This window comes from Stomoxys calcitrans, chromosome 3, assembly GCF_963082655.1.
Source record: "Stomoxys calcitrans chromosome 3, idStoCalc2.1, whole genome shotgun sequence".
NCBI classification, from domain to species: domain Eukaryota; kingdom Metazoa; phylum Arthropoda; class Insecta; order Diptera; family Muscidae; genus Stomoxys; species Stomoxys calcitrans.
Genome location: NC_081554.1, coordinates 83,619,906 through 83,647,029, shown reverse-complemented (window position 1 = coordinate 83,647,029; position 27,124 = coordinate 83,619,906). Strand labels below are relative to the sequence as shown.

Below are 27,124 nucleotides of genomic sequence, written 5' to 3'. Positions count from 1 at the left end.
AAAAAGTTAATACATAAAATGGTTTATTGCCAGAAACCTCAATGGGTTAAGGCAAACTTTTGTAAAAATTAGCAACCAATTAGACTTGCAGCTAGCAATGGCTAACGCCAACACTCACGCCTACGCTACTGGTATGTCATATGGAAGCATATTGACATTTGTTCGTAAACGCCACATTACCACCTGTACCATGAAACAGAAGGGTACAGACATAGAGCAGTTATCGGTCTTCTGTGGTTACACATTTTCTTCTCTTGGCAGCGAACGGACGGATATGTCAACTAGCCACCATTGGTGTAGTTCTCCCTCAGTTTTCGTACAAATAACTTAGTTAAGCAATTCACTCCTTCACAAAAGAAAAAGCACAGACAGAATGCCCATTGAAGATGACAGTGATTTTGAAGAAGAGTGTGAAGTTCATCAACAAATTTCACTGCAACGTGGACCCGCACTGGGCGAAGAGCAACCAGCAGATGAAGATGTAAGTCTCAAGGGCATTGAAATGTTCAAAAATTGATGCAGTTCTTTAAATGCTGCTTAACAACCCCATAGGAACAATTCGATTTGGATGACCTACTGCCCTCCATTGGCGAGTTTGGCAAATATCAAAAACTCTTGGTTTTCGGAATATGCCTACCAGCTTGTATACCCTGTGGCTTTTGTGCTTTTAATCAGCTTTTTATGTCAGACACTCCGGAAGATTACTGGTGCAAGATACCAGAATTACTTAACACAACATCGGTGGAACAGAGAAAATTGTTGGCATTACCCCCAGACATGGTAAGATGAATCATTGGGACAAATCCACAGCGAGAAGTGAGTTCCAGGTGGGAAGCCATATTGAATGTGACATTGACATTGTCTGAGTGAAAGAGTTGAGTGGTCATTGGCTTGAGAGAGGGACAACTCTATTTGCCCATTGTTTACATTTCGTATTTTGTTGACATACCAAAGTTTTGTTTACATGTCAACGTTTTGTTTACTTTCTCTATATTCGCATAAGTGAGAGAACTAGAGTGTTTGATTTTATTTCAAAGATAAAAATAGAGAGTGGGAGAGAGAGAGAGAGTCTATATACTAACCAGTCTTTAATTTACAGGATCACAATACCGGCGAGCATAGCAAGTGCTACCGTTACGCAGTTAACTGGTCGCAATTACTTGAGAATGCTAACATCAGTGACTTGAAACCGAATGACTCATGGCCCATTGAGAAATGCCAGCAAGGCTGGGAGTACAACACCACCGAAGTGTGGTCCTCCATAGTAATCGACGTATGCCGTCCAATGCAGAGAGACATACAGAAAACGCAAAACCCAAAATCCAAGGCTTCCTAATCCATAGCATTAAAATCATTTCTCTAAGTGTAGGTAAAACGCCAGTTGAATCATCCAGTCAGTCATTAGCCAAAAACATTTCACTATCCAATTGCTTAGAGAAATACTCCCTTCAATTAATGCGGTTTGAATAATGACCAATTGTTTTTCTACTTTAGTATGATCTTGTATGCGATAAGGACATTTATCCTACCATCGGCTTGGCCGCCCTCAATGTAGGCGGTCCCATAGGTGTATATTTATTTGGACTACTAAATGATCGTGCAGGGCGCCGCACTTCATATTTCACATGTTTGGCCACCTTGTTGCTTGGCAGTTTGATAACATCCATCAGTACGGATTTTTGGACCTGGGCTGGAAGCCGAGTCATTGTTGGTCTTACTATTCCAGCTGTCTACCAAATTCCTTTCATTATATGTAAGTAAAAAAACAGATATGGTCGATGGGCCGATTTTGACAATATATATGTGTATATCAGGTTATAGACCAATTCTTTTTATGGATATTGGTCAGGACGAAACGTTAAGCGCAAAATTTCAGCCAAATCTCATTACAATCAGTTTATACGGAGCGAAGGTCAACGTAGCGCAAAGGTTATCATGTCTGCCTATGATGCTGAGCGACTGGGTTCGAATCCTGGCGGGAACTTCAGAAAATTTTTCGGCGGTGGCTATCCCCTCCTAATGCTGGCGACATTTGTGAGGTGAGGCCATATGAAAACTTCTCCCCAAAGAGGTGTCGCTCTGCGGCACACCGTTCGCACTCGGAGGTCCCTTATCATTGAGCTTAAAATTTAATCGGACAGCACTCATTGATATGTGAGAAGTTTGCCCCAGTTCCTTAATGGAATGTTCATGGTCAAATTTGCAATTTGCATGGGAGCTATGTCGGGTTTTAGAATGTCATAACAAAACACTCCCTACAATTTCACAATCACTTCAGACAAATTGCCTTACAATTTCGGCTCAAGAAATTAACCAATAAGAAATTTCTACGCAAAATTACAAGATTCATTCGTTCGAACGCTATCGTGGTTTCGACAGAAGGACGGACAGGGCTGGATTCACTAAGAATGTCAAGACCGTCATGAACATAAATACTTTATACTCGTAGGATATCAGATCAATATTTCAAGGTGTTACAAATGGAATGACTAGATTAGAATAGCCCCCATCCTATGGTAGCGGCTTAAAAAGCTATTCACATATATCCTTTTTATTAGTAAAGGTTTGGGTTGAATAATCCAATGTTATAACCCTGCGAGAAAGTTCAGACATAGATACGAGATAGCGAGATGAAGAGACATAAAAAGTGCCTATCCGATATGCCTACTTGTATACACGTTGCCGGAAGATTACTAGTCCACTTTCACCCAAGTGTCTACTAAGTTTGTGTCAATAAGTGGTTCTACGCGGGACCTCTTTCGGAACCATTCCGTTGTACCTACGATTCAAGAATGACTAGAGGTGGTATTCTAAAAGGGTAAATTCCCATTGCGAGGGTATTTATTGGATATTTACCCAATAAATACCCCTTTTCTACCCACCACCGAAGAATGGGGGTATATATTGGGTTGCCCAAAAAGTAATTGCGGATTTTTTAAAAGAAAGTAAATGCATTTTTAATAAAACTTAGAATGAACTTTAATCAAATATACTTTTTTACACTTTTTTTCTAAAGCAAGCTAAAAGTAACAGCTGATAACTGACAGAAGAAAGAAGGTAATTACAGAGTCACAAGCTGTGAAAAAATTTGTCAACGCCGACTATATGAAAAATCCCCAATTACTTTTTGGGCAACCCAATATATTCTTGATCGTCGTAAAAATTTAAGACGATTTAGCCATGTCCGTCTGCCTGTCTGTTAAAATCACGCTACAGCCTTAAAAAATTGAGATATTGAGGTGAAATTTTGCACAGACTCTTTTTGTGTCCATAGGCTGGTTAAGTCCGAAGATGGGCTATATCAGACCATAACTTGATATAGCCCCAATATAGACCGATCTAAGGTCTAAAACTCTTTTTGTGCCCATAAGCTGGTTAAGTCCGAAGATGGGCTATATCAGACCATAACTTGATATAGCCCCAATATAGACCGATCTAAGGTCTAAGGACCATAAAATCCACATTTATTATCTGATTTTGCTGAAATTTAAGTTGTGTTAAGCCACTAGACATGCTTCTTCTATTTGGCCCAGATTAGTCCAGATTTGGATATAACTGCCATATAAACCGATCTCTCGTCGTGGGCCCATAAAAGGCGCTTTTATTGGCCGATTTCTCTGAAATTTGGGAAAGTAAGTTGCGTTAGACCCTTCGATATCTCTTTATATCCACCACCTTAGGATTGGGGTATACTTATCAAGTCATTCCGTTTGTAATATATATTCTTGATCGGCTCGACGTTCTGAGTCGATTTAGCCATGTCCGTATGTCGAAATCACGATAACGGTCGAACACGTAAATCTAGCCGCTTGAAATTTTGCAAAGATAGAGTATACTTTTTAATCGGCCTATAACCTGATACAGCTCACGTATGAACCGATCTCCCGATTTAACTTCTTGAGCCCTTACAAGCCGTAATTTTTGTCCGATTTGGCTGAAATTTTGCATGTAGTGTTCTGTTAACACTTCCAATAATCGTGCCAAGTACGGTAAAAATCGTTCTATGAAAGTCATAATAGAACATTATGTGCAAAATTTCAGCCAAATCGGACAAAAAATGCGGCTTGTAAGAGCTCTCCTGATTTGTCATCTTTAGACCCTGGAAACCTCAAATTTTGTCCGATTTAGCTAAAATATTGCAACTGGTGTTCTGTTATAACTTCCAATAACTGAGCCAAGTACGGCCCAAATCGGTCTCGATTTAGCTCCAATATAAACCGGTCTCTCGATTAACCTTGTTCGGTTCCTAGAAGCTCTAATTTTTACTGGTTTGACAGAAGTTTTGTATATAGAATAAGATTATGCCCTTCTAATAAATTTCTGTTGTATAAATTGTAAGCAGAATCCATGACGATGGGTTGCCAAGAAAAGCCTTGGGCCCATAAAAGGCGCTTTTTTCGACCGATTTCGCTGAAATTCAGGACAGTGAGTTATGTTAGGCCACTCAATATCCTACTTTAATTGGGCCAAATCGTCCAGATTTGGCCATGGCTACCGATCTCTCTCTTCTCGATCTCACCGGTTGGTGAAGAAGTCATTTGAAACTCACTGTTTCAAATTTCATCGAAATGGGATAAAAAATGCTCCTTTTATGAGCTTATACCTATATCGAGAGAACGTTCTATATGGCATCTATATCTCAATATGGTCCGATCTGGACAACATTCAATAAAAAGTGTAGAGATCTACCAGAACTCACTCCGCCGAATTTTATCGAAATGAGATGAAAAATTCCCGCTTTATAAGTTCAACACTCTATATTGGGAAATCAGTTTATAAGGCAGCTATAACCAAAAATCGTCCGATCTTGACCAATTTTGACATAAATATGTAGGAGTCTTCCAAAACACACTGTGCCAAGTTTCATCGAAATCGGGTTATAAATGGATATGTAATGGCCTTACTATTCTATATCGGGTGACCTGGCGGTCGATCTATATGGTGGCTACATCCAAATAGGTTCCGATATGGTCCCCTACCCATAGCCCAAACGGGTGCTCCCTTTGGATGTATACATGAACAAAGCAAATGTCCGATCGTCTCATCCTAAACATACTACAGTAGTCATTATGCGGGATTCCCATGAACGCCCCCATATGGCATATCGAGTGGCCGGTTTTAACTCTTGTTATTGTGCTCAGAGACCACATATCAAAAGTCATACTCCTTCTTTCGCATTGTGGTATGGAAAACAAATAAAAGCGTGCTAAGGTCGGCCGGGCCGAATCTTGGAAACCGTCCACCATGAATTCTGCTAAAACTTTATACAAAATAAATTTAGATAAAGGACATAATTTTATTCTACATACCAGACTTCTGTCAAACCATCAAAAATTAAAGCTTCTAGGAATCGAACAAGGATGATCAAAAGACCGGTTTACACGGGAGCAATATCAGGCTATTGCTAATTTGGACTGTATTTGGCACAGTTTTTGGAAGTCATGCAAAATTTCAACCAAATCGGACAAAAATTGCGGCTTATAAGGACTCAAGAACTCAAATCGGGGATCGGTTTATATACACCGATTAAGACCGTACTTGACACAGTTAAAGGAAGTTATAACAAAACACTACATGCTCAATTTCAGCCAAAAATTGCTGCTTGTAAGGGCTCAAATCGCGTCAAGTCAAATCGAAGTCAAATCGCGAGATCGGCTTATATGGAAGCTATATCTAATCTGAACCGATATGGCCCATTTGCCCAATCCCCAACAACCTACATAAATATTAAGCATTTGTGATCTGTGATCCTTTGTCTTCGCCCTATACGAATGTTAGAGAAAAACAAGTAAAAGCGTGCTTAGTTCGGCCGGGCCGAATCTTATATACCCCCCACCATGGATCGCATTTGTCGAGTTCTTTTCCCGATATCTCTTCTTAGGCAAAAAAGGATATAAGAAAAGATTTGCTCTGCTATTAGAGCGATATCAAGATATGGTCCGGTTGGGACCACAATAAAATTATATGTTGGAGACCTGTGTAAAATTTCAGCCAATTTGAATAAGAATTGCGCCCTTTGGGGACTCAAGGAGTATAATAGAAAGATCGATTTATATGGGAGCTGTATCAGGCTGTAGACCGATTCAGACCATAATAAACACGAAACCGTCGTACAAAATTTCAGGCAAATCGGATAAGAATTGCGCTCTCTAGAGGCTCAAGAAGTCAAGACCCAAGATCGGTTTATATGGCAGCTATATCAGGTTATAGACCGATTTGAACCATACTTGGCACAGTTATTGTATATTATAACAAAACACGTCGTGCAAAATTTCATAAGAAGAAGATAAGAATTGCGCACTCCACAGGCTTAAGAAGTCAAGACCCAAGATTGGTTTATATGGCAGCTATATCAAAACATGGCCGATATGGCCCATTTACAATACCAACCGACCTACACTAATAAGAAGTATTTGTGCAAAATTTCAAGCGGCTAGCTTCACTCCTTCGGAAGTTAGTGTGCTTTCGACAGACGGACGGACGGACATGGCAATATCGACAGAAAATGTCGCAATTGGCGTTGAGGAAGGTCCATAAATAGGTAAAATGCAAATTGCAAATTTTGCCCATTAACATTCCACTAAAGAACTGGGGCAAACTTCTCACATATCAATGAGTGCAATCCGATTCAAGTTTTAAGCTCAGTGATAAGGGGCCTCCTTTTTACAGCCGAGTCCGAACGGGGTGCCGCATTGCGACATATCTTTCGAGACAAGTTTTATACAGCATAGTACCTCTCATATGTTGCCAGTATTAGGAGGGGAAAACCATCACTGAAAATTTTTTCTGATGGTCTCGCCAGGATTCGAACCCAGCCGTTTAGCGTCATAGACGGACATGCTAACCTCTGCGCTACGGTGGCCTCTGGGATATGAATATACATAAACAGGTACTGATCTTATTAAGCCCCTAGAAGTTCAATATATTCGCCAACTGACTTCTTAAAAATAATACACATTTAAATTGAGCTACTAAGATTATAACTGTTTTATCAGCCATTAACAGCAACATATTTGGCCGATAAACAAGTTTCGGCCCGACCGACCACCAATGCGTATGATTACTGTTAGATAAACTGAATAGCAAAAATTATACGCACCCCTGTTTAAATATCGCCTTTACTTATATTTCCTTGAAAAAGCCTATAATGAGGGTATACTCATTTCGTCATTCCGTTTTTACTCATCGAAATATTGACGTGAGACCTAACAAAAAATATATATTCTTGATCGTCTTGACGTTCTAGTCGAGTTTGTCTTCCTGTCGAAAGCATGCTAACTTTCAAAGGGGTAAAGCTACACAGAAAAAATATAGACCTTAATTTGACCGATTAAACATGGAATTGAGTTATAAAAAGCTTTTCAAACCAGGTGTTAATTGCTTTAATTATTTTTATACCCACCACCGAAGGATGGGGGTATATTCATTTTGTCATTCCGTTAGCAAAATATGGAAATATCCATTTCCGATCCTATGAAGTAAATATATTCTTGATCGTCGTAAAAATCTCAGACGATCTAGCCATGTCCGTCCGTCCTCCACCAAAGGATGGGGGTATACTTATTTCGTCATTCTGTTTGTATCACCTCGAAATATGCGTCTAAGACCCCATAAAATATATATATTCTTGATCGTCATGAAATTCTAAGTCGATCTAGTCATGTCCGTCCGTCTGTCCATCCGTCTGTCCGTCCGCCTGTCCGTCTGTCTGTCCGTCCGTCCGTCTGTCCGTCCGTCTGTCCGTCCGTCTGTCCATCCGTCCGTCTGTCCGTCCGTCGTTCGTCAGTCTGTCGAAAGCACGTTAACTTTCGAAGGAGTGAAGCTAGACGCTTGAAATTTTGCACAAATACTTTTTATTAGTGTAGGTCGGTTGGGATTGTAAATGGGCCAAATCGGTCCACGTTTTTATATAGCTGTCATATAAACCGATCTTAGCTCTTGACTTCTTGAGCCTCTAGAGTGCGCAAATCTCGTCCGATTTGACTGAAATTTTGCACGTGGTGTTTTGGTATCACTTCCAACAAATGTGTTATGTATGATTCAAATCGATTCATAATCTGGTATAGCTATCATATAAACCGATCTTGGATCTTGACTTCTTGAGGCAATAGAGCGCACAATTCTCTTCCGATTTGACTAAAATTTTGCATGAGGTGTTTTGTTATGACTTCCAATAACTGTGCTAGGTATGGCGCAAATTAGTACATAACCTGATATAGCTGCCATAGAAACCGATCTGGGATCTTGACTTCTTGAGCCTCTAGAGGGCGCAATTCTCATCCGATTTGGCAGAAATTTTATACAACGGCTTCTCTTATGACCTTCAACATGCGTTTTCAATATGGTCTGAATCGATCAATAGCTTGATACGGCTCCCTTATAAACTGATCTCCCGATTTTGCTTCTTAACCCCCTACAAGGCGCAATTCTTATCCGAATGAACTGAAATATAACACAATGACCTCTACAATGTTCAGCATTCATATACGGTCCGAATCGGACTATAACTTGATATAGCACCAATAGCATAACAGTTCTTATTCAATATTCTTTGTTTGCCTAAAAAGAGATACCGCGCATAAAACTCGACAAAAGCGATCCATGGTGGAGGGTATATAAGATTCGGCCCGGCCGAATATAGCACGCTCTTACTTGTTTTTAATCAAATAAAATTGCCATGTTAAAGAATTTTCTGTAGTAAAGAACTAATTTGCCAGTCTATATATTTGTTGCGGTGTCGATAGTTCTTACTATTAAACCATGTAAAACTTTTGAACAAAAAAGTATTGCTCGACAACATGTTGTTTGGTCTTGTCTATCGTTGAGCTAAAAATGGTTACAACCATAACGTTAAGTTTTGCAACTCCTGCTATCACGCTAAACGTCACAATTTCGGGGCTGTGACGTCCTACATTTTGTGTCCCCACAAATTAATTAAATCACACAGTGTCCCGTTAGGTCATTATAATTGATCGACTGTTTTCGGGTGGGGTGGTCCGCTAGATATATGAGCAGAATAATGATATCAGATTCGCAGTTCACAACCTTATACCTTTTATTTTACCCCATATTGTCATGATTGATGTATGCAGCCGTTTGGTGGAGGGCGTCTATATGAGGCTTGTACGCTACACCCCATCTACCACTTGAGCACGAATATGAATGACGCACTCTACTCAAAAAAATCTAATAACCTACTGGAAGCGATTTTAGGAGGTAAAGCACCACCTGCACTCTTGGACACAAAGTTTAATGTCATATTCATAATCCGCTCTCAAATGCCTTTCATTTGAGTTTCATCAAGCTATGATCGAGTAATATTCGCATTTGGGGAGACTATCGGGGATGGGGATACGTCCAATATGTCTATTTGGAGCAGTTTTCGGGTTTGGGCTACCCCTTGGATACTTGAACCCAAGTTTTTATACCACATTCGTTTTCTACTCTCCAATATCTTTCATTTGATACCCATATTGTCCCTATCGGTCAACTTTTAATTTTGGGTGACGTTTTTGTAGTAACGGGGGAGGGTCCGCCCCCTTCCAACATCAACAAATTACATAACCTCTACCTTCTTCCTGACCATAGTCGTAATCTACTCGCGAATGCCTTTCATTCGAGCCCCATATTGTCATTATCGTCTAATGAATCAATATGGGGGGTTTTGGGGTCGGGGCGGCCCCCCAATTACTTGGAATCAATTTTTAATACCGAAATCGTACTCTACTCTTGAATACCTTTCATTTAAATCCCATATTGTCCCAATTGGTCCACTTTTATTTTTGGCTGGTACATTTGGGGTAAGGGGGAGGGTCCGCCCCAAATGCGATATCAAAAAATTTTATATAGCCTATTGCTCCTTCCGGACCATATTCGTTATCTACTCCCGAATACCTTTCATTCGATTCCCATTTTGTCATTATCGTCCAATATACCTATTTTGGGGGGTTTTGGGGTCGGGGCGGCACCCCAAGTACTTGGACCCAATTTTTAATATGGAATTCGTTCTCTACTCTTACCTTTCATTTGAGTCCCTATTGCTCCTTCCGGACCACTTCGCACAATACGTGAAAATTTTAAAGAAAGTGGTTCAGCCGTTTTTGAGTCTATACGGAACAAACAAATTTACAAACCCACAAACAAACAAACGAACAAACATACAAACAAACAAACACAAATTCATTTATTTATTGGGTTGCCCAAAAAGTAATTGCGGATTTTTTAAAAGAAAGTAAATGCATTTTTAATAAAACTTAGAATGAACTTTAATCAAATATACTTTTTTTACACTTTTTTTTCTAAAGCAAGCTAAAAGTATCAGCTGATAATTGACAGAAGAAAGAATGCAATTACAGAGTCACAAGCTGTGAAAAAATTTGTCAACGCCGACTATATGAAAAATCCGCAATTACTTTTTGGGCAACCCAATATATATATAGATAGATAGATTACGACAATCTCTATAAAGGTTTATATTCTATAATACCACTTTTCCCTTTGACTCCAGCCCTTGAGCTTGTTGGCGAAAACTATCGTTCCTTTGTAACCGTAATGACATGCACATTCTACACCTCGGCCATAATGCTGCTCTCGGTAATAACATATCTGGAAAGGGATTGGGTGAAGCTCTCGTACTACACATCGGTGCCCTTCTACTTATATTTCCTGTACTTGTTTATTATGCCGGAATCGCCGCGCTGGCTTTTGATGCGGGGCCGATTGGAGGAGGCATTAAAAATCTTGGAGAATATGGCTCGTATTAATGGCCATGAATTTCCACCGGCTATTAAAACCAAACTAGAAGCTCAAATATCACGTAACAAGTTAAAGGAGAAGAAGAAACAAGCCAATGTGGGAGTATCGGATTTGTGCAGGTAAGTCTTTTTTGATAAAAAAAAAAAATGCATGGACAAAGAATATTTCAAACTATTTCACAGAACGCCCAATATGCGTTTGAAAACTATTTTGATAACGCTGAGCTGGTTCGCAAACGAAACCGTGTACTTGGGCCTCAGCTACTATGGTCCTTCATTGGGCAGCAACCAATATGTGAGCTTCTTCTTATCGGCTGTTGTCGAAATTCCCAGTTATTTGGTATGCTGGTTTCTCATGGATTGTTGGGGACGGCGTTGGCCTTTGAGTTTATCCATGATTTTGGGGTAGGTGTACTCCCAAAGCTCTTTGTAGATGATTTAATTTGTTTTTTCTTTATGTGCTTTTTAGTGGGGTGGCTTGTGTCATTACAGTCATGATACCCGATGATGCGGTGGATGAAACCTTGATTTTATATCTTGTCTCCAAGGCTTTGTTGTCGGCCTCATTTCTTATAATTTATCCATTTGCAGGTGAGCTCTATCCCACACAAGTCCGAGGCATAGGCATAGGGGTATCCAGTTATGTGGGAGGTTTGGGTCTTATAGTCATACCTTTTGTAACATATCTGGTAAGCGAGTAAGCAGGCATGCGAATGACCATTTAACATAAAATCCTCTCTGCTTTAAGGGCAAGGAGAACCTTAAGCTTCCCTTGGTCATTATGGGTTTTATGTCTATGCTGGGTGGCCTCACGGGTCTAAGATTACCCGAAACCCTGCATCACCGTTTACCTCAGACAATTGAAGAGGGCGAGGAATTTGGCAAAGAATGGACTATGAACGATTGCTGCACCTGCAAGCCAGAAGTGTAAATAAACTGTGGCATGCCATTTACAATCTTCCTATTCATTAAAATTTTTTTCTATAATTCACAGGAAAGCTTCATCCCAGCCAGCTTCATATGAAAATTTGGATGTTTTGGCTTCAAATACTGGCTCTGAAGTTGAATTGGAAATGAAGTCCTCTTCGGCCTCAAGCAGTCGACGATCTCGCCGTCCCAAATCAATTATTGACGAACGTACACCGCTCGATGTTAATCGCTCTTCACGCTCCATGAAAAGACTAGTGCGGCAAATGAGCGTTATGGACACTCAGAGGACCCATGATGGTACCATGCAATTAACACATTGGATATGAGGCGAACATGAGGACCTAGTTGTAATTACGAGTATTTATATTTAAATGTATGTCAGTATTGTGTGCCTGTTATTGTAATCTTCCCAATCTAGGAGTAGAAATCCATATTGCCCCTAATCCCTCTAGGTGTGGGATCACAATAAATATCAATTTAAGTTGTTGTAACAATAAAATCACATTGTCTTCTTGATTAGGTCTGATATATTGTTTCAAGAATTATTCGAGGGTTGCCATTTATATTTCGGGATTGGAGAACAAAAACAAATTGTTAGTCATCGAAAATCGCCTCATTGTTCTTCAAAATGATCCCCATTAAAATCTTTTGCATGCGTTTGAACCAATTGTCGAAGTACTTTTGCCACCCTGATTGAGGTCTCTTCAAAACATGCATTCGGATCGCATCAACCTCTTCAAGCCTCTTCAGTTGTCGAAAAACGTTGATCGCTTCTTCAGGTGTCGAAAAACGTTGACCTCTTGAAGTCGTCAAGCTTTAAGATCGAGCTGTCAGTTTGCAGATTGCAATCCCAAAATATAAAAGGCAACCCTCGTACATAAAAGGTGAGAAAAAGGAAGGCCCGAACCTAGCATCATCAGTTTCTATGTGGATTATTTTGAGGAAAATAAATTCGAGAAAGAAGGAAAATTCCTGGGGCTCAAAAAGTCAGACCTGCTAACCGTTTATATGAGGTCTTTATCTATTGAGAGGCTTATCTTAGGTTAGATAATGTTGTAAAGAGAGTGCTAAGTTCGGCCGGGCCGAATCTTATATACCCTCCTCCATGGATCGCATTTGTCGAGTTCTTTGCGCGGTATCAAACAAAGGCAAACAAAGAATAATGAATATTCGAGCTATTCGAGCTGTATCAAGTTTTAGTCCGATTCGGACCATAAACGAATTGAATGCTGAACATTGTAGAAGTCATTGTGTAATATTTCAGTCCATTCGAATAAGAATTGCGCCTTGTAGGGAATCAAGAAGCAAAATCCGGAGATCGGTTTATATGGGAGCTGTATCAAGCTATAGATCGTTTCAGACCATATTGGACACGCATGTTGAAGGTCATGAAGCCGTTGTACAAAATCGGATGAGAATTGCGCCTTCTAGAAGCTCAAGAAGTCAAGAACCCAGATCGGTTTATATAGCAGCAATATCAGGTTATGTACCGATGTGCGCCATACTCAGCACAGTTGTTGGAAGTGATACCACACGTGCAAAATTTCAGTCAAATCGGACGAAAATTGCGCCCTCCAGAGTGTCAAGAATCAAGACCCAAGATAGGTTTACATGGCAGCTATATCAAACATGGACCGATTCGGCCCATTTACAATCCCAAACGACCTACACTAAATTTTTACAAAATTTCAAGTGCCTAGCTTTACTCCTTCGAAAGTTAGCGTGCTTTCGACAGACAGACGGACGGATGGACGGACAGACGGGCGGGCACAGCTAGTTACTTACAAACTCAGGTTAGGTTAGGTTGAAAAGAGTGTGCGGATGTTTATCTGCCCCATGCCCCTATGGACATACACCTGAGCTAGTAATGGGCTTGTTGTGCGCTCTAAAAACTAAAAAGTAACCTCGAGATGGGATTATTGTAGCTATTGGTATCATAACGGAACACATAGTACTACGAGCTCACTTTTGTAAAATCAGTGCAGCAAGTGATAACTTGTGTAGGGCATGCGGGGATGATGATGACGTTGGAGCATTTTCTTTGTCATTGCCCGGCATTCGCGTCTAACAGATACCGGCACTTTGGTGGAGACACAATACCAGACATGAACCAACCTAGGGGAGTGGTATTGAAAACAATTAAGGATTTTGTAAGTAGCACGGAATTCCTAACTTAAATCCTTTGGTCCTTATGTTGCACTTTTTCCCCATCGCAGTCCACCAAACTACTGTAGCGTAAGTAAGTATCGGTGTAATCACTCTCCTATAGAGCCAGTGGACTATCCTCAGATTCAGGCTCCATTTCAAACCTACGTCCCGTCTACGTAGTATCCAACATCTATGAGCCTTCTCAATACGCTCCTGAATGCGACACTTCCAATTAAGTTTCCTATACAAGATCACTCCTAAGTATTCAACCTTGTCTGATATAAATATTATTCTATTGAGGAAACGTGGTGCGTCAAATTGGCCCACCTTCGTCTTTCTCGTACACATATTTCAGTCTTCTCTGGGTTAACGTTGAGACCCCTATTTCTAGCCCAGTCATATGCCATATGCAAGACCCTCTCGGCCCTTCTGCATAGCTGGTTCGGATCCTTATCCCTAAGAAGTATTATAATATCGTCTGCCTAGTCGGCGGGTAGAAATCCCTCCTCAGTCAGCATCCGCATTAGGTTATTTATGGTGGTCAACCAAAGTAGTGGCGATATTATGCCCCCTGTCATGTGCCATGGGACCCAAAATTTATCCACCTGTTCCTTAGCATATGGGTTTTCCAGTCTATATGGACCGGTACTGGTCTAAGGATTGGATCAGTATATCGGTCCGCACATTATTAAACGCCCCTCGATGTCAATGCAAATCGCCAATGTGCACGTCTTGACATCGAAGGATTCTTCTATTTTATGCACAACTTCGTGCAGGGCAGTCTCCACCGACCTTCCCTGAACATAGGCATGCTACTACTCTTTATCACGGTATCCACAATGCGTTCCATGGTTTTGAGTAGAAAGGACTTAAGGCTTATAGGTAGGTAGGCTTTTGGTGTCGCATAACTTGCCTTGCCGGGCTTGGGTATAATTACCACCCTTGCCCTCCTGCCAGGCTTTCGGAGTATATGCAAGTCCTAGGCACGCTGTGAAAATAGTGGCCAGATGCGGCGCCAGATAGTCGGCCTCCTTTTGTAGCAATAACATCTTTAACCATCCTAGTCGTCATAATCTCGAGAAAGTCGATGATGGTTCCGTCGTCGGGCCCCTGTTCGTTAGGCTGTGTTGGGTCTCTCACCCCTGCACTGCCTGATGTTTTAGTATTAGGATCTTTGCTTATCCTTATCTTCCCAATATTGAGAGAGTCGGTGATAGTCTCGTCGTCGGTCCCCTGTCAGTTAGGCAGTATCGAGATTCCCGCCACTGCATCGCCTGATGGCTCAATATGAGAATATTTGCCTATCCTAATCTTTTCAATCTTAAAAAAGACGGCCATGGCCCCGTAGTACTTTTTAGTCTTAACCAAACTTGTCACGGAGACTTGATCAATGCCCGCCACAAGGAGAGTAAGAGGACGGCTTCTTACCTCAGCGACCATCTTCCCCTTCCGGGACGGCTGTGGCCTCCTTTTGGAAGTCACACTTCTCCTTGAGGACTCAGGGGCCGTGCTCGCTTCCTTCATTCCTGTTGCGACTTTGTCTCTCTTTGCGGGAGGGCTGGCTTGGTTTTGTCAGAGTATTCGAAAGCGGGGAGCCCTTTCTCTTCTTCTGCATTTTAGCAGTGTTATACTCTTCGGGTGTTCTGAATCTCTTTCCAACTTCCGTAAAAGTGCTTGGAATGTCACCTCTATCCCTTCCAGCATACTACGCTTTCGCCCGATTGCGCTGCCGATGCACACTCCTCTGTTTCCTTCGTCGTGCCCCGGATCGATTTTTCAGTCTGCTTGGGGCTTAGCAAAGCCATCCTTCACTTTTGGCATCGTACCGGTGCTCTCTTCTCTTTATTCCGCTGCGATGAATGTTTGATTGACACTTTTGGTGAATATTGTGAAAACTCGAACCAACATCAGAATCTGACTTTTTTCTAATATTTCAACCTCTGGAGGCGAGTGTAAGGATTAGAGCTGGCAAACTATCGATAATCGCAACATTCGATATTTTCGATAGTTTCAATAATAAATATTGATACTATCGTTAATTTCCCATCACCTTCATTAACCTTCATTAAATTAATGAAATATTCTCTAAAGACAAAATTTCAATGAAATATTCTCTAAAGACAAAATTTCAATGAAATTTTCTCTAAAGACAAAATTTCAATGAAATTTTCTCTAAAGACAAAATTTCAATGAAATTTTCTCTAAAGACAAAATTTCAATGAAATTTTCTCTAAAGACAAAATTTCAATGAAATTTTCTCTAAAGACAAAATTTCAATGAAATTTTCTCTAAAGACAAAATTTCAATGAAATTTTCTCTAAAGACAAAATTTCAATGAAATTTTCTCTAAAGACAAAATTTCAATGAAATTTTCTCTAAAGACAAAATTTCAATGAAATTTTCTCTAAAGACAAAATTTCAATGAAATTTTCTCTAAAGACAAAATTTCAATGAAATTTTCTCTAAAGACAAAATTTCAATGAAATTTTCTCTAAAGACAAAATTTCAATGAAATTTTCTCTAAAGACAAAATTTCAATGAAATTTTCTCTAAAGACAAAATTTCAACGAAATTTTCTCTAAAGACAAAATTACAACGAAATTTTCTCTAAAGACAAAATTTCAATGAAATTTTCTCTAAAGACAAAATTTCAATGAAATTTTCTCTAAAGACAAAATTTCAATGAAATTTTCTCTAAAGACAAAATTTCAATGAAATTTTCCCTAAAGACAAAATTTCAATGAAATTTTCTCTAAAGACAAAATTTCAATGAAATTTTCTCTAAAGACAAAATTTCAATGAAATTTTCTCTAAAGACAAAATTTCAATGAAATTTTCTCTAAAGACAAAATTTCAACGAAATTTTCTCTCTTCTCTTTATTCCGCTGCGATGAATGTTTGATTGACACTTTTGGTGAATATTGTGAAAACTCGAACCAACATCAGAATCTTACTTTTTTCTAATATTTCAACCTCTGGAGGCGAGTGTAAGGATTAGAGCTGGCAAACTATCGATAATCGCAACATTCGATAGTTTCAATAATAAATATTGATACTATCGTTAATTTCCCATCACCTTCATTAACCTTCATTAAATTAATGAAATATTCTCTAAAGACAAAATTTCAATGAAATATTCTCTAAAGACAAAATTTCAATGAAATTTTCTCTAAAGACAAAATTTCAATGAAATTTTCTCTAAAGACAAAATTTCAATGAAATTTTCTCTAAAGACAAAATTTCAATGAAATTTTCTCTAAAGACAAAATTTCAATGAAATTTTCTCTAAAGACAAAATTTCAATGAAATTTTCTCTAAAGACAAAATTTCAATGAAATTTTCTCTAAAGACAAAATTTCAATGAAATTTTCTCTAAAGACAAAATTTCGATGAAATTTTCTCTAAAGACAAAATTTCAATGAAATTTTCTCTAAAGACAAAATTTCAATGAAATTTTCTCTAAAGACAAAATTTCAATGAAATTTTCTCTTAAGACAAAATTTCAATGAAATTGTCTCTAAAGACAAAATTTCAATGAAATTTTCTCTAAAGACAAAATTTCAATGAAATTTTCTCTAAAGACAAAATTTCAATGAAATTTTCTCTAAAGACAAAATTTCAATGAAATTTTCTCTAAAGACAAAATTTCAATGAAATTTTCTCTAAAGACAAAATTTCAATGAAATTTTCTCTAAAGACAAAATTTCAATGAAATTTTCTCTAAAGACAAAATTTCAACGAAATTTTCTCTAAAGACAAAATTTCAATGAAATTTTCTCTAAAGACAAAATTTCAATGAAATTTTCTCTAAAGACAAAATTTCAATGAAATTTTCTCTAAAGACAAAATTTCAATGAAATTTTCTCTAAAGACAAAATTTCAATGAAATTTTCTCTAAAGACAAAATTTCAATGAAATTTTCTCTAAAGACAAAATTTCAATGAAATTTTCTCTAAAGACAAAATTTCAATGAAATTTTCTCTAAAGACAAAATTTCAATGAAATTTTCTCTAAAGACAAAATTTCAACGAAATTTTCTCTAAAGACAAAATTTCAATGAAATTTTCTCTAAAGACAAAATTTCAATGAAATTTTCTCTAAAGACAAAATTTCAACGAAATTTTCTCTAAAGACAAAATTTCAATGAAATTTTCTCTAAAGACAAAATTTCAATGAAATTTTCTCTAAAGACAAAATTTCAATGAAATTTTCTCTAAAGACAAAATTTCAATGAAATTTTCTCTAAAGACAAAATTTCAACGAAATTTTCTCTCTTCTCTTTATTCCGCTGCGATGAATGTTTGATTGACACTTTTGGTGAATATTGTGAAAACTCGAACCAACATCAGAATCTTACTTTTTTCTAATATTTCAACCTCTGGAGGCGAGTGTAAGGATTAGAGCTGGCAAACTATCGATAATCGCAACATTCGATATTTTCGATAGTTTCAATAATAAATATTGATACTATCGTTAATTTCCCATCACCTTCATTAACCTTCATTAAATTAATGAAATATTCTCTAAAGACAAAATTTCAATGAAATATTCTCTAAAGACAAAATTTCAATGAAATTTTCTCTAAAGACAAAATTTCAATGAAATTTTCTCTAAAGACAAAATTTCAATGAAATTTTCTCTAAAGACAAAATTTCAATGAAATTTTCTCTAAAGACAAAATTTCAATGAAATTTTCTCTAAAGACAAAATTTCAATGAAATTTTCTCTAAAGACAAAATTTCAATGAAATTTTCTCTAAAGACAAAATTTCAATGAAATTTTCTCTAAAGACAAAATTTCGATGAAATTTTCTCTAAAGACAAAATTTCAATGAAATTTTCTCTAAAGACAAAATTTCAATGAAATTTTCTCTAAAGACAAAATTTCAATGAAATTTTCTCTAAAGACAAAATTTCAATGAAATTTTCTCTTAAGACAAAATTTCAATGAAATTGTCTCTAAAGACAAAATTTCAATGAAATTTTCTCTAAAGACAAAATTTCAATGAAATTTTCTCTAAAGACAAAATTTCAATGAAATTTTCTCTAAAGACAAAATTTCAATGAAATTTTCTCTAAAGACAAAATTTCAATGAAATTTTCTCTAAAGACAAAATTTCAATGAAATTTTCTCTAAAGACAAAATTTCAACGAAATTTTCTCTAAAGACAAAATTTCAATGAAATTTTCTCTAAAGACAAAATTTCAATGAAATTTTCTCTAAAGACAAAATTTCAATGAAATTTTCTCTAAAGACAAAATTTCAATGAAATTTTCTCTAAAGACAAAATTTCAATGAAATTTTCTCTAAAGACAAAATTTCAATGAAATTTTCTCTAAAGACAAAATTTCAATGAAATTTTCTCTAAAGACAAAATTTCAATGAAATTTTCTCTAAAGACAAAATTTCAATGAAATTTTCTCTAAAGACAAAATTTCAACGAAATTTTCTCTAAAGACAAAATTTCAATGAAATTTTCTCTAAAGACAAAATTTCAATGAAATTTTCTCTAAAGACAAAATTTCAATGAAATTTTCTCTAAAGACAAAATTTCAATGAAATTTTCTCTAACGACAAAATTTCAATGAAATTTTCTCTAAAGACAAAATTTCAACGAAATTTTCTCTAAAGACAAAATTTCAATGAAATTTTCTCTAAAGACAAAATTTCAATGAAATTTTCTCTAAAGACAAAATTTCAATGAAATTTTCTCTAAAGACAAAATTTCAACGAAATTTTCTCTAAAGACAAAATTTCAATGAAATATTCTCTAAAGACAAAATTTCAATGAAATTTTCTCTAAAGACAAAATTTCAATGAAATTTTCTCTAAAGACAAAATTTCAATGAAATTTTCTCTAAAGACAAAATTTCAATGAAATTTTCTCTAAAGACAAAATTTCAATGAAATTTTCTCTAAAGACAAAATTTCAATGAAATTTTCTCTAAAGACAAAATTTCAATGAAATTTTCTCTAAAGACAAAATTTCAACGAAATTTTCTCTAAAGACAAAATTTCAACGAAATTTTCTCTAAAGACAAAATTTCAATGAAATTTTCTCTAAAGACAAAATTTCAATGAAATTTTCTCTAAAGACAAAATTTCAATGAAATTTTCTCTAAAGACAAAATTTCAATGAAATTTTCTCTAAAGACAAAATTTCAATGAAATTTTCCCTAAAGACAAAATTTCAATGAAATTTTCTCTAAAGACAAAATTTCAATGAAATTTTCTCTAAAGACAAAATTTCAATGAAATTTTCTCTAAAGACAAAATTTCAATGAAATTTTCTCTAAAGACAAAATTTCAACGAAATTTTCTCTCTTCTCTTTATTCCGCTGCGATGAATGTTTGATTGACACTTTTGGTGAATATTGTGAAAACTCGAACCAACATCAGAATCTGACTTTTTTCTAATATTTCAACCTCTGGAGGCGAGTGTAAGGATTAGAGCTGGCAAACTATCGATAATCGCAACATTCGATATTTTCGATAGTTTCAATAATAAATATTGATACTATCGTTAATTTCCCATCACCTTCATTAACCTTCATTAAATTAATGAAATATTCTCTAAAGACAAAATTTCAATGAAATATTCTCTAAAGACAAAATTTCAATGAAATTTTCTCTAAAGACAAAATTTCAATGAAATTTTCTCTAAAGACAAAATTTCAATGAAATTTTCTCTAAAGACAAAATTTCAATGAAATTTTCTCTAAAGACAAAATTTCAATGAAATTTTCTCTAAAGACAAAATTTCAATGAAATTTTCTCTAAAGACAAAATTTCAATGAAATTTTCTCTAAAGACAAAATTTCAATGAAATTTTCTCTAAAGACAAAATTTCGATGAAATTTTCTCTAAAGACAAAATTTCAATGAAATTTTCTCTAAAGACAAAATTTCAATGAAATTTTCTCTAAAGACAAAATTTCAATGAAATTTTCTCTTAAGACAAAATTTCAATGAAATTGTCTCTAAAGACAAAATTTCAATGAAATTTTCTCTAAAGACAAAATTTCAATGAAATTTTCTCTAAAGACAAAATTTCAATGAAATTTTCTCTAAAGACAAAATTTCAATGAAATTTTCTCTAAAGACAAAATTTCAATGAAATTTTCTCTAAAGACAAAATTTCAATGAAATTTTCTCTAAAGACAAAATTTCAACGAAATTTTCTCTAAAGACAAAATTTCAATGAAATTTTCTCTAAAGACAAAATTTCAATGAAATTTTCTCTAAAGACAAAATTTCAATGAAATTTTCTCTAAAGACAAAATTTCAATGAAATTTTCTCTAAAGACAAAATTTCAATGAAATTTTCTCTAAAGACAAAATTTCAATGAAATTTTCTCTAAAGACAAAATTTCAATGAAATTTTCTCTAAAGACAAAATTTCAATGAAATTTTCTCTAAAGACAAAATTTCAACGAAATTTTCTCTAAAGACAAAATTTCAATGAAATTTTCTCTAAAGACAAAATTTCAATGAAATTTTCTCTAAAGACAAAATTTCAATGAAATTTTCTCTAAAGACAAAATTTCAATGAAATTTTCTCTAACGACAAAATTTCAATGAAATTTTCTCTAAAGACAAAATTTCAACGAAATTTTCTCTAAAGACAAAATTTCAATGAAATTTTCTCTAAAGACAAAATTTCAATGAAATTTTCTCTAAAGACAAAATTTCAATGAAATTTTCTCTAAAGACAAAATTTCAACGAAATTTTCTCTAAAGACAAAATTTCAATGAAATATTCTCTAAAGACAAAATTTCAATGAAATTTTCTCTAAAGACAAAATTTCAATGAAATTTTCTCTAAAGACAAAATTTCAATGAAATTTTCTCTAAAGACAAAATTTCAATGAAATTTTCTCTAAAGACAAAATTTCAATGAAATTTTCTCTAAAGACAAAATTTCAATGAAATTTTCTCTAAAGACAAAATTTCAATGAAATTTTCTCTAAAGACAAAATTTCAATGAAATTTTCTCTAAAGACAAAATTTCAATGAAATTTTCTCTAAAGACAAAATTTCAATGAAATTTTCTCTAAAGACAAAATTTCAATGAAATTTTCTCTAAAGACAAAATTTCAATGAAATTTTCTCTAAAGACAAAATTTCAATGAAATTTTCTCTAAAGACAAAATTTCAACGAAATTTTCTCTAAAGACAAAATTTCAATGAAATTTTCTCTAAAGACAAAATTTCAATGAAATTTTCTCTAAAGACAAAATTTCAATGAAATTTTCTCTAAAGACAAAATTTCAATGAAATTTTCTCTAAAGACAAAATTTCAATGAAATTTTCTCTAAAGACAAAATTTCAATGAAATTTTCTCTAAAGACAAAATTTCAATGAAATTTTCTCTAAAGACAAAATTTCAATGAAATTTTCTCTAAAGACAAAATTTCAATGAAATTTTCTCTAAAGACAAAATTTCAATGACATTTTCTCTAAAGACAAAATTTCAATGAAATTTTCTCTAAAGACAAAATTTCAATGAAATTTTCTCTAAAGACAAAATTTCAATGAAATTTTCTCTAAAGACAAAATTTCAATGAAATTTTCTCTAAAGACAAAATTTCAATGAAATTTTCTCTAAAGACAAAATTTCAATGAAATTTTCTCTAAAGACAAAATTTCAATGAAATTTTCTCTAAAGACAAAATTTCAATGAAATTTTCTCTAAAGACAAAATTTCAACGAAATTTTCTCTAAAGACAAAATTTTAATGAAATTTTCTCTAAAGACAAAATTTCAATGAAATTTTCTCTAAAGACAAAATTTCAATAAAATTTTCTCTAAAGACAAAATTTCAATGAAATTTTCTCTAAAGACAAAATTTCAATGAAATTTTCTCTAAAGACAAAATTTCAATGAAATTTTCTCTAAAGACAAAATTTCAATGAAATTTTCTCTAAAGACAAAATTTCAATGAAATTTTCTCTAAAGACAAAATTTCAATGAAATTTTCTCTAAAGACAAAATTTCAATGAAATTTTCTCTAAAGACAAAATTTCAATGACATTTTCTCTAAAGACAAAATTTCAATGAAATTTTCTCTAAAGACAAAATTTCAATGAAATTTTCTCTAAAGACAAAATTTCAATGAAAATTTCTCTAAAGACAAAATTTCAATGAAAATTTCTCTAAAGACAAAATTTCAATGAAATTTTCTCTAAAGACAAAATTTCAATGAAATTTTCTCTAAAGACAAAATTTCAATGAAATTTTCGCTAGAGACAAAATTAATGCAGAGTTTACAAAATTAATGCAGAGGGAGGGGGGCGGACCCTCCCCATTACCGTAAAAGTGCTACCCAAAAATAAAAGTAGACCGATCGGGACAATATGGGATTCAAATGAAAGGTATTCAAGAGTAGAGTACGAATTTCATAATAAAAGTTGGGTGCAAGTATCTGGGGGGCCACCCCAGCCCAAAAACCCCTTAAAATAGGTTTATTTGACGATCATGACAATATGGGACTCAAATGAAAGGCATTCGGGAGTAGATTACGAATATTGTCAGGAATTAGGAATGGGCTTTATAATTTATTGATAACGGAAGGGGGCGGACCCTCCACCGTTACCCCAAAAACACCACCCAAAATCAAAAAGGGACCGATAAGGACAATATGGGTAACAAATGAAAAGTATTGGGGAGTAGATAACGAATCTGGCATACAAATTCATGTCGAAGTATAGGGGGTCACCCCACCCCCACAGAAATGCCAATCACGGATATATGGGACTCGGTTTGTTTTTTCCGTTTAGACTGAAAAACGGCAGAACCGATTTTCTCGAAATTTTCGCATATTGCGTAGGTTGGTCTGGAAGGAAACATAGGCTGTATAATTTTTCGATATCGCAAGGGCGACGGACCCTCCCCCTTATGCCAAAAACACAACCCAAAATCAAAAGTGGACCGATCGGGACAATATAGATATCATATGAAAGGTATTGGAGAGTAGAATACGAATATGATATTAAAATTTCGGTCTAAGTACCCATCGGGCCGCCCCAACCCCAATACTGCCCCAAACAGACATATTAGACGTTCATTTCAATATGGGGCTCAAATGATAGGTATTCGGCAGTAGATCGAAGTATCATGGGTCATGCCACCCCTCAAAAACGCCATTAGAACCATTACGACTATATGATACTTGGCTGAACCGATTTTCTTAACATTTTCATAGATTGTGTACGTTTGTCTGGAAGAAAACATAAGGCGGACCCTCCCCTTTACCGCAAAAACGCCACCCATATACGAAAGTGTTCCGATGGGCACAATAAGGGTATCAAGTGAAAGGTATTGGAGACCAAAACACGAATATGGTATTAAAATGTGGGTTCAAGTACCCAGCGGGTACCCAGTCTAGGTGGCACTTTTCCTCCTAAAGATACGTTAAATGGGTTATTTGACCCATTATGACAATATGAGACTCAAATGAAAGGAATTTGAGAGTAGAAAACGAATTTGATATCCAATTTGGGGCCAAGTGTTTTGGGGTACGCTCCAAAGCACCCCCTAAACTGAACTTCATTTCCGTTGGGAATAAAGAACGAATTTGATATATATTTTCTGTAAAAAGTGCCTGTGGCCGCCCCAGCCCCAAAAACACCCTTTAAACGGTTCATATTTACCGGCCATGTCAATATGGGGCTCAAATTAAAGGGATTTGGAAGTGCAGCACGAATTTGATATCCATATTTGAGTCGAAATGTCAGAGGTGCCATCCCTCCTCTAATGAGAGCATTACCACCAGGAACCGAGAAGGGGCAAATTCTCACACATCAATAAGTGCTTTCCGATTCAAGTTTAAGCTCAATGATAAGGGCCCTTTTTTTTATAGCCGAGTCCGAACGGCGTCTCGCAGTGCGCCACTTCTCTGGAGAAATTTTTTTAAATGACCATGCAGGACACTGTACCTCGCAAATGTCGCCAACATTAAGAGGAGATAATCACAGTTTTGTTCGATGTTCTCGCCAGGATTCGGACGCGTTCATCGTCATAGGCTACAATGGCACGAATTCGATATCCGCATTCAGGGCGAAGTGTCCCCACCCTAAAAAGATATTAGAGAGTTAAAGAAGGCGCAGCGGAACGGGCCCGGTTTTGCTAGTAAAGTTATAAAATGAGAAGTAAAGTATGAAAAATTAAATAAAATCAAAGAAAAAATCGATGTACAGTTTTTGGCAAAAGCTGTAATCAACACGTACACACAATGAGTATGATCATGATGTGCCATCTAATGGCCGGTTAACAGACCCACATTGGGATTCCCCCAAATGAAAGCGAGTACAACCAAAAAATTACATGGATCATTTTTTCTTTGTTGTTGTTGTTGTTGTTGTTGTTGTAGCAGTTTATTGTGTACTATCTTTCGTCTGCTTGATTCTGTTGAGTGTCAAGACCCAGGAACTCCGCGACTAAGATGGGGTGCGTCCACAGGGATCTGGGTCTGAGTCGAGTGGGTCTGGCCGGGCAGTTAAACAGGTGACGTGTATCGTGCGGTCCCTGGTTACAGTCGGGACATACATCTTGCACGTCGGCATCAATCCTAGCTCTGTGGGAATTGAGGCGGCTGCATCTGCCGGAACGTAATTGAGCCAGAATCACTCTGGTTTGCCGGGGGAGGTCGATTTCTTCGGGTGCAATGGGTGGCGGTCGTACTCCAAGGACTACATTCACCCGGTAGCCAGTTAACGCGTCTGCTACCGTGTCTGCATGAATGTTGTTCAGACCCGCTTGATATGCCGCTTGATCTAGAGGTTCTCTCTTGTAGCGCTGGACCTCACGCTCTAGATCATGTAGATCTACCTTAAGGCTTCTGGGCGGTGGGTATCTATCCACAAGATGATGATTTGGATGATTTCTGCGATAACAGCCCAAAAGGTATTGCTTAGACAGCATGTAGTTATGTCTTCGCACTGGTAGGATCTTTGTCTCCTGGTGGAGGTGGTCCACATGAGAACTAAGGAGGCAGCCCGTCGCAGTTCGGAGGGCGGCATTCTGACAGATCTGAATATTATTCCACTGCGTGTCACAAAGCTGACGTGACCACACTGGCGCTGCATAACTTACCACAGACCGGCCAATTGCTTTGTACGTGGTCAACAAGGTTTCTTTGTCTGCACCCCAAGTGCTGCCAGCGAGTGACTTGAGGACCTTGTTTCTACTTTTGACTTTATTGCAGATTGCTGTGGCATGTGGGAAGAAAGTGTAGGAGCTGTCAAATGTGACGCCAAGTATTTTGGGACACTTGATGGTCGGAATCAATTCTCCATCGACCATCACAGTCAGCTCAGAATTCACCTCACGCGTATTTGTAGTGAACAGTGTGGCTGAAGGTTTGGTGGCGGATATCTTCAGATTTCTTGCAGCGAAATATGAGGCAAGCTCGTTGAGGTAGACGTTTAACCTATCGCAGATGTCATCAATGGGTGGGGGGCCTGATGCCAAGATCGTACAGTCGTCCGCATATGATACGATCTCTATGCCGTCTGGAGGAGGTGGGATGGAGGAAAGGTAGAGGTTAAACAGAGCCGGAGATATCACCCCGCCTTGGGGAACTCCCTGTTTCACTCTACGGTGTTTTGACTTCTTATCCCTAAATTCCACAAATGACTGGCGGCCACACAGATAATTCGCGACCCAACGTTTAAGGCCTGGCTGGAGGGACGTGTTGGCGATGTCCTCAAATAATTTGGCATGGCTGACCGTGTCGAATGCCTTCGATAGGTCCAATGCCACGAGGACCGTCCTATCACATGGCCTGGGTTGATTGAAGCCACGGCAAATGTGTGTGGTGATGGCATGCAAAGCTGTTGTTGTGCTGTGCAGTCTCCGAAATCCGTGTTGATGCTCGGCGAATGGAAATTCTCCTACGAGGCTCGGGAGGAGTAATGCCTCAAGCGTCTTAGCCACTGGTGAGAGAAGGGAGATCGGTCTGTACGACTCCCCCAAACTCGGGTCTTTACCAGGCTTCAGTAGCGGGATCACTCTGCCCATTTTCCAGACATCGGGAACTATAAGAGTGTTCAATGACAGGTTAAGGACAGTGGTAAGGTACTCAACTCCAGGTAAATCCAGATTCTTCAGCATCAATGTAGAGATTCCGTCGGGGCCCAACGCCTTGGAGGATTTGGCGCCACGGATGACATTCGTAACTTCGCCCACGGTAAATTGTGATGGCTGTTCATCGGCTCGGAGACCACGAATACGGCGAATGGCTCTCCTCCTTGCCCTGTCTCTCTCGGGATGCACGATAAATTGACGGTTGAA

General features: G+C 36.8%; 1 protein-coding gene across 1 annotated transcript; it reads left to right on the top strand.

The window, feature by feature from the left end:
* The first annotated feature begins 205 nt into the window (after positions 1 to 205).
* Positions 206 to 12,177, top strand: LOC106092039 (carcinine transporter). The gene is made up of 9 exons (XM_013258780.2): positions 206 to 481; positions 553 to 780; positions 1,100 to 1,273; positions 1,495 to 1,753; positions 10,508 to 10,874; positions 10,938 to 11,159; positions 11,224 to 11,443; positions 11,503 to 11,681; positions 11,749 to 12,177. Exons 1-9 carry the CDS (start codon positions 374 to 376, stop codon positions 12,008 to 12,010), a joined length of 2,019 nt encoding a protein of 672 aa, XP_013114234.1. The 5' UTR covers positions 206 to 373; the 3' UTR covers positions 12,011 to 12,177.
* Positions 12,178 to 27,124: the final 14,947 nt, after the last annotated feature.

What these genes read in the sequence shown, in the direction of transcription:
- LOC106092039 (XM_013258780.2), top strand. Translation starts at nt 374, where the DNA reads ATGCCCATTGAAGATGACAGTGATTTTGAAGAAGAGTGTGAAGTTCAT. An exon ending in GGTCCTCCATAGTAATCGAC is followed by an intron (nt 1,274 to 1,494) that starts GTATGCCGTCCA and finishes TTTCTACTTTAG; the next exon opens with TATGATCTTGTATGCGATAA. An exon ending in TGCACCTGCAAGCCAGAAGT is followed by an intron (nt 11,682 to 11,748) that starts GTAAATAAACTG and finishes TATAATTCACAG; the next exon opens with GAAAGCTTCATCCCAGCCAG.